This window comes from Phoca vitulina, unplaced genomic scaffold (genome assembly GCF_004348235.1).
Source record: "Phoca vitulina isolate PV1807 unplaced genomic scaffold, GSC_HSeal_1.0 scaffold100, whole genome shotgun sequence".
NCBI lineage: Eukaryota > Metazoa > Chordata > Mammalia > Carnivora > Phocidae > Phoca > Phoca vitulina.
Genome location: NW_022589803.1, coordinates 2,089,233 through 2,097,418, shown reverse-complemented (window position 1 = coordinate 2,097,418; position 8,186 = coordinate 2,089,233). Strand labels below are relative to the sequence as shown.

At 56.1% G+C, this 8,186-nt stretch overlaps 1 protein-coding gene across 2 annotated transcripts; it reads left to right on the top strand.

Annotated features, from left to right (window-relative positions):
• The first annotated feature begins 176 nt into the window (after window positions 1-176).
• On the top strand, window positions 177-7,666 carry MZT2B (mitotic spindle organizing protein 2B). 2 transcript variants are annotated; one of them, XM_032397633.1, is made up of 4 exons: window positions 178-393; window positions 604-752; window positions 1,678-1,857; window positions 7,404-7,666. In XM_032397633.1, exons 1-4 carry the CDS (start codon window positions 230-232, stop codon window positions 7,559-7,561), a joined length of 651 nt encoding a protein of 216 aa, XP_032253524.1. In that variant the 5' UTR covers window positions 178-229; the 3' UTR covers window positions 7,562-7,666. The 2 variants fall into 2 exon arrangements, with proteins under 2 accessions (XP_032253523.1, XP_032253524.1); XM_032397632.1 differs by lacking the exon at window positions 1,678-1,857 and having other exon boundaries at window positions 177-393.
• The last annotated feature ends 520 nt before the right edge of the window (window positions 7,667-8,186 follow it).

The window sequence follows — 8,186 nt, the reverse complement described above, 5'->3', positions numbered from 1 at the left end:
AGCCTTCGGGGCTAAAGATGAACATTTTTCTGCTTTTATCACGTCTCATGCCGCAGGTAAATGCGGACCAAAAGGCGGAGACGAGACAAACCGGTCCCTGCCCTCTGCCGCGCGGCAGGGAGAGGAAGTGCCGGTGGGGCCAGTAGAGGGCGCTGTGGGAGCGGCGGAGGGGCGCGGCGGAGGCGGGGGCAGAGGGGCGAGCGCGGCGCTCACCTCGCTGGGAGGGTACATGGCGGCGCCGGGCGCAGGGCCCGGGCCGGGAGCGCCCCCGGGGCTGGAGGCGGCCTTGCAGAAGCTCGCGCTGCGGCGGAAGAAGGTGCTGAGCGCCGAGGAGATGGAACTGTACGAGCTGGCGCAGGCGGCGGGTGGCGCCATTGACCCCGACGTGTTCAAGTGAGCGCGCGCGGGTGGGAGTGCGCGCTCGTCCTACCCCCAGACGCCCCTGCTCTCCCGCTCCCCTGCCCCGGCCTTTGGTCTGGGGGAGCCCTCCCGCCCTTTTCGGACCCCTTTGGGCGCCCAGAGTAGAGTTGGGGTCCTGAGGGAGGTGGCCCTCCTAGGCCCGGGCAAGGAGGGCTCACTGCCCACCGCCTGTGTTCTCTCCAGGATCCTGGTGGACCTGCTGAAGCTGAACGTGGCGCCCCTCGCCGTCTTCCAGATGCTCAAGTCCATGTGTGCTGGCCAGAGGCTGGTGGGCGAGGCCCAGGACCCCGCAGCCGTGTCTCTGCCCACATCGAGCGTGCCAGAGACCCGAGGTCAGAGCTGGGCCCGGTGCGCCCTGCCCCTGTGGCTCAGGCGGTGGGTGGCAGGGGAGGGAAGTGGGCAGCGCCAGGCACAACGCAGGCTTGGCCCTGAGTGGCCCGGTTCTACTGTGGGTCTTCTCCCCGGACCCGCAGGGACCATCCAAGGGCTCCCCTCTTGGTTTCCAGTCCCCAGCTTTGGCTTCGTTGCTACCCTTGAGAGTGCACATGTGCAAGTCCAGATCAGGCGGATGCAAAATGGGTGTCCAGGGTGGCCCAAGTAGGCTAGGCCTCATCTAGGATTCTGCCTACCTCCTTGGGTAGAAGTGCTTTCATTCCACAAAGACAGGAACCAGGTGGTTTTGGTTCCTGTTCTCACAGTGTGTACAGCGTCCAGGAAAGTGCTCAGGGAGTGGGCCAGGCAGAGGCCCTCCTGCCCCCTCTTCGTCTGTACCCGACCGGGGCCCAGGTGCTGCTCAGGAACATAGCCAGCCGAGCTTCCTTCCTCAGATTGCAGGACAGGGGTCAGTGTGGCAGCCCCGGGCTACCCTAGACACACGGGATGCAGAGGCCTGAGTGGGCACAGCACTGGGCTCAAGTTTCAGGGGCCTCCTCACTCTTGAGAGTCACGACTGGGGGATAAGCAGGTGCTGCTATAAGGGTGTCCAGTAGAGCTCCAACTGCGGCCTCCTGGTGTATCGCATCTGCTCCCAATTTCAGAAACGCTCTGAATGCTTGGCCAGAAGCGCTCAGGCACTCACAGACATCCTGAGAAGGGGCTGGTGTTGGGGTTGGGTGCAGGCTGGGCCCCCGTGGGTGGGAGTGCCAGGGCCCTGGGTACCCACGCCCCCTGTCCTGAGAGGCCCTGGGCACTGGAGCGCAGGCTTCCTAACTGATCCACGCTCTATCTACTCTCTTTGTGTCTCTCTCTGACCTCCAGAGGCCTCCTTTCTCTCTGCCAAGAACTGTAGTCCCCCTGCAAGGCCCTCCTTTTCCTCGGCCCCGCGGCCTGCGGCCTCTCCGGTTCTGCTCCACGGCCCAGCTGCCACGCACTCGCCTCTCTCTCCAGGGCCCCCCGGTTCCCTCCGGTTCTCTTGCTGCCTGTTCTCTCCTTTCGCAGGTTGCGTTTATTGGTTTATCTCTGGGGGTTGGTGCTCTTTCTTGTTTCTGTGGAAACTGCTGTGGCCCCAGAAAGTCAGAGCAGCTTCGAGATGAGCTGCAAGGGCAGGACCTTATGGGTCATTCCTGCCACACAGCTTAGAGGTCAGGACACGATTTCATGGCTCAGTTTATTAGACAACCTGCAGTTCTTCTAGAATGGGACCAACACCCTCTGCTCCCCAGAGGCCAGCTCTGCTAGGTGAGACTTGTACTCTGTGGAGGTGCCCTCACCCCAGAAGAGGACAATAGGCAGAGGGACAGGAGAGCCTTTACTTTGATGTTGAGAATAAAGCCTTAGGTGTGAGATATGCCTTGGCCCTTAAATGCTGTCACCCACCTGGACAGGTAGCCTAGAGGATAAGCTGTGATTACCCTTTCCTGCCTGCTTCCTGAACCAAGGGTACCTTCCAGGGATTGCCACGTGTGATGAGGCTGGAGCCCCAGAACCAGCTGGGTGTGTGAGGGCCTGAGATCCCACAGGTGCCCTGGCTGTCCTCTCCATGTCCCTCCCCACCATCACCTACCTCGCTGTTCTGGGTGCCACCTGGAGCTCAGGCCGGCCGGGTGGGGGAGGGCCAAGGGACAGGTCAGGGCAGAGGTGGGTAGACTACAAGGCTGAATTGAGGAATCAATGGGCAGGAGAGAGAAACTGGGAACAGCCCTCCTCATTTGAGGGGGCGTTGCCGCTTGCTCACCCAGTGACTGGGTACCCAGCTGGCTTCAGGGCTGAGGACTCAGGGGCGCTCTGAGATGGACACATCCTCCTTCCAGGGAGGGAGATGGCTAGATCAATCAGTGGTGACAGAGACGGGAGGTAGCCAGTGTAGCCGGCCTTGCTGGGGCAGCAAGTGTTAAGCGGGCTCAGAGTCCTGTTGCCCTGCAGCCCTTTGAGGTAGGGGGAGTGGGGAGGGCTCTAGCCAGAGATGCAGGCCTAGGCCCCTGGTGGGAGCAGACCCAAGTTTGGAGGGGGGAAAGGGGTGGGGGAGGGTAGAGAGTCAAGAGGAAATGTGGGTTTGGCGCTGGGAGCGCTGGCATAGAGGGGCTTTGAGGGAGGTGGGGAGGAAGCCCCAAGCACAGGGATAGAAGTGGCATGGAGTGCTGGGCCCCGTGAGGTTTTCTCAAGTGCTTAGGCCTTGGGTCTCCTGGGTTGGGCAGCCAGCAACCAGGATATGAGGACATGGACACCCTGGGGAGATGCCCAGTGAGGGTAGAGGGCAGCCTGGAAAGAGGCTTTGGTGGGGAGGCACTGAAGGGGAGCGGGGCACAGGAGCAGGGCACGTGAGGGCCTGTGCCAGGAATGTGCGGTGGCCAAGAGACAGAGGCTGTCAGAGACCAAGAGCTCTGAGGCCACGTGTGCGGAATCTGTCCACACAGAACTTGGGCGGAGTCTAGGATGGAGAAAACAAGGAGAGTTGTCAGAGTGATCAGCTGGGGGACTGTGGTAGTACTAGGATTGTGATGGGGGCTTGGGGTTGTTGGGGCTAACTGGCCTTAGGTTTCCCATGGAATTGGGGTGTGGAGCTGCTGCAGACCAAGGGCTGGACCCCCCCACCCCACACTCAGGAGTTTGATCCGGTAAGCTGCAGCAGGCACAGCGGGTCATCTGGGTTCCTGTCCCCTGGCCATCCAGGTGGCTTGTGGGGACTGTCAGTGATAAGCTCACTCATTTCTGCCTTTACTAGGCAGAAGATGGAGAAACAGAAGACCCCAAGAGCACAGAGGGGGTAAATGCTTGTCTTGGTAGGGGTGTGGTCACTGAGGAAAAATAAAATTCAGTTGAGTGTTCTCTGTTGAAGTTTAGGGAAACTGCATACCTTTTTTTTTAAGATTTTGTTTATTTGAGAGAGAGAGAGAGCATGAGCGTGGGGGGGGGGGTGCAGAGGGAGAAGCCGACTCCCCACCCAGCAGGGAGCCCGATGCGGGACTTGATCCCAGGACTCTGGGATCATGACCCTAGCCAAAGGCAGACGCTTAACCAACTGAGCCACTCAGGCCCCCAGGAAACTGTATACTTTAAAAAGATGTTCCTCCAGAACATGTAAGATGAAGTTTGGTGTGCAGAAGCTGTGAGCCTGACACAGAGCTGCGTTGTCCAATATGGAAGCCATGGGCCCCCCAGGGCTGGTGCAGCTGAGACTCACTGCAAGGTTAAGTACGCATCAGATGGCCAGATGCCAAAGAACTGGCACAAAAAGAGAATACCTCACGAGTAATTTTTATACTGATTACATGTTGAAATGATAATGTTGCACATTTGGGCTAATTAAAATACATTATTTAAGTTTCCTGTTTCTTTTTACTTTTTAATGTGGCTACTAGAAAATGAGTGACACATGTGGCTCACATCGTATTTCTTTTTTTTTTTCCACATCATATTTCTATTGGACAGCGCTGCTCAAGAACAATCACAGCGACACTTTGCCCGAAACACTGAGTCAGGGCTGTATGTACACATGCAGGAGGGGTCACACCTCCCAAGAAGCATAGGCTACAGTAAGGGTTAAAGATGCATGTGTGCATGTCCACGGTGCACATGAGTCCTTGTCGTTACGTCTGTATGTGTTCCGGAAGCACTGAATAAGCCCCTCCTGTGTACTCAGCCAGAAAGGGCAGCAGGACTGGCTGGTGGGTGTAGACCTGCCCGTGGTAGCAGTGATGGACGGTCCTGGCCGCTCACTCATCCTGGCCACCAACCTTGCCAGCCAGCCTTGAGGATATCGGGGTGCCTGCTGTGCTGCCTTAACCCCCTGTTCTTTTCCTTCCTCACACAACATGCATCTGGTGTGCACTCATGGTCACTAATATTTGGCCTCAGCAGCCCCACAGCCCATTTGAGCACTAGGGAGCACTGGCACCATGAAGGAGGAAGGCTGCTCCTGGGCACCATAGGCAAGATGGGAGCAGCAACCTGCACTCAGGCTTTCTGTCAACCCTTGATCCCCCCAGCTCTGCCGGCAGGGCTCGCGGGGATGGGGAGTCAGGATCACACGGGCCACACCAGAGGTAGATGGCACAGTAGGTCCCACTGGGGTCGGCCAGCTCCCCAGCTGTAGGGTGTGTGTTTCAGGTTGCACTTGGGGTTTTGTTTCGGGGCGGGGAAGGGGAAACAGACTTTTTAACCTTCAGTGGTCATTGTCTTCAACTGTTTGAGGGCCGCTCAGGTATTGGGCCTGGGGGCATATCACCCCTCCCACCTTTGGCTCAGCTCCATCCTCCATTCCCTCTGACCCTAATTACCCCACACAGGGACCTGGGGCAGATAGGACCAGCTCCAGAAAGTCTTGCAGGGCCCAGGGGCGCATGGCTGAGCCAGGCTTAACAGAGCAGGTCTGACCACTGACAGGCCCTGCACACCATTCTCCTGAGTCCAGAATGTCACTCTCCTCAACCTCCCCAGCTCTGCATAAAATGAGGCCTGCCTGAGTCTCCCCACTAACTGAGAGCACATGATTCCTGAAGGTTCTAAGAATTGCACAGAGCTGGATAAATGGTCTACTTTCATTGTTAGATGGTGCTCTTAATGCTTTTTATGGCTCAAAGTTACATTGGTATCTTATTTCCAGGGATTATCAGCCTCATCAAGGTTAAAGATGAACATTATTTGCTGTTTTCTCCTTTTCTCTCATCCTTGAGTTTCCGGAAGGGCCCTGGTCACTATACTGAGAGGGAGAGGAAATTCCAGTGCGTGGCATGCTGAAGAAAAGCTCCATTCAGACTCAGGCCCACATCTGAGATCCACCCTGCCATTTGCTGGGGGTGAGCTGTATTTGCAAGTCCTTCAGAAGTGCCCTGAGCTGAGTTTGCGAGGCACCTAAGTATCCCGGATTAGGCCAGGTGCTACAGATGAGTTCTGTCAGCCTGGCCCAGCCTGGAGAGGGACATGGCCTCAGAGTGGGCAAGAGCATGTTGGGAGCTGCAAGGTGGTGGGGCTCATGCACTCGTAGGAGACAGGATCCTTGCCCACTGACCAGTCAGTGGGGACCAGAATATCAGCATTGGTAACAGGAAAAAGGAAATGTGTGGTGACAGCTCTCTACTTTGTATCTGTCTTTTCCATGAGTCACTGGCAGGCTGAGTTGGCCCAGCTTCACCCCACCACATGTCCTCCGCCCTGGGTAACCTGTTATTACATCTTTGTTGAATCAACTGTACGCAAGCACTTGAGTGTGAAGCCCAGGGTAGCAAAGCAAGGGAAAATCTGAGCTGTCAGAATTTCAAGTGTGCCACTGCGTCACCCTTCCCAGCCCACTGGGCAGCAGAGACCCCCTGTTCTCTGGAGAGGAGCTGTTCAGAAATGCTCTGTAGGAGGTCTGTCCTAGCTCTGCAGGAATCCTGGGGAGAATGTAGTTGTATCAGGGGGCCTGGACAGCAAGTCTGATGCCCTGGAGGAGCCAGGGTCTGCAGTATTGCAAATGCAGGTGCCTCCCCTTGTTCAAGATGACAGATGGGAAAACAGGAATGACTTAACATGCCCCCCAAGAAACCTCATGGTGTCTTTTCTCCAAAAACCTACAAGTCCCCAGTGCAGGCTATTTGACTACTAACAGACATTGAGGTTAAGGGTCAAACACGGGACACATACCCTGGTCAGAGCCTGCAGGGTGGACTCTGCCAGGCTGGAGAAGAGCCCTGGCTGAGGGAGGCCCAATGGGGAGGGACTGTGACCCAGTGGGTGAGTCTGCTCCCTGAGTATACGTTTTGTCCACTGTGGTGTCCTGTCAGTCTTATGAATGCTGTCAACACCCTGAGGCCAGGGAAGCCATTCCTTTAAAATAAAGCTCTGGCCTAGGTGTGGTTGCAGATTTTCCTGTCTTCACAGAAAGAGGGTAAGGTAAGTAACTTACAAGTCAAGGGACATCTGCACCAGTGGTCTCCATCTGAATGTGACTACCTGTGGTCAGGGCAAGTCTCGTTGAGCACTCAAGCCTTGGCAGAAGCCCAATCACAGGATCCGGAAGCTGAACTTGAGGGCAAGAGGCTTGACAGGTGGGTAGGGCAACGCCTGTGAAGGAGCTTCCGAGACCCAAATCCAAAAGCCTGACTTCCGTTCTGATGGTTGTGCCTCCTGCACCATGAGTGCACGCAGCTCCGCTGTGGGCAGTCTGGAGCAGGGCATGCCGGGGGAGGCGGCAGGTAGCAGCCCAGCTGGTGAGCCCTCCTGCACTGCTGGTGGTCGGCCGGGTCCTTTCCCTCTCCAGGGCAGGAGTCAACCAGCTGAGCTCACCTTTCCCGAAATGGGCCTTGCGGACTTTCCCCATTGCTCCTCGCACTGCTTCTGTCCTAGGACCCATGCTTGAGGGCCTCCTGACTCGGCCCAGGACTTCTCTTGGATGTGCCATCTCCAGGCAGTCCTCAGCCTCAGGGCTCAGGGCTGACAGGGGGTTCCTGGCTGAAAAGCTCGGACAGAGATGTGCTAGACGTAATGTGCGAGGAACACAAATTAGTCGACGTGCCGACTGTGGAGTCTGCCCTGGTTCCTAATGGTTGTGTTCTGTGTCTGCTCAGGGAGAAACAAAGGCAGCACGGCTCTGAGTGGAGGCCCAGCACTGGCAGAGCGCGGTGGCCGGGAAGGATCCAGCCAAAGGATGCCCCGACAACCCAGTGCCACCAGGCTGCCCAAGGGGGGCGGGCCGGGGAAGAGCCCCACTCGGAGCAGCACCTGAGATGGGCAGACTTCTCACACCATCCAGCTCTGGGCTTCGCCAGTCCCCTAGCAGAGGCTACCTGAGCTTTCCCCCAGTTGGTAATAAAGCTTTGTGAAAAACCAAGGGTCCATCCAAGCTGTTTTCTATCACCTTTTGAATATATTAAGACACAAAGATTTAGAATTTGTTCTGCCTGGTGGGCCTGGCTGTGCTACAGCCAAACTGACTGACTTAAACCAGTGATTGCACCCTCCTGTACCTTATTTTCAGGTTGGAGAGAAAATATCTGTACAGTGGCCCTTGAATGACACAAGGGTTAGGGGCACCAACCCCCTGCATAGTTGAAAATCTGAGTATAACTTCTGAATCCCCAAAGCTTACCTACTAGTAGCCTACCGTTAACAGGAAGCCTTACCAATAATATAAAGCCGATTAGTACATACTTCGTATATGTATTACAGACTGTATTTCTTACCATAAGAGGAAGCTAAAGAAAGGAAAATACATTTACACTACCATGCTGTAAAAAATCTATACAATTGACCCCGTACCATTCAAACTCCTGTTGTTCAAGGGTCAACTGTATTCCTAGATCTTCTATAAATGGGCGTCAACGTGTTTTGCTAAAGGGAAAGGTACAGTG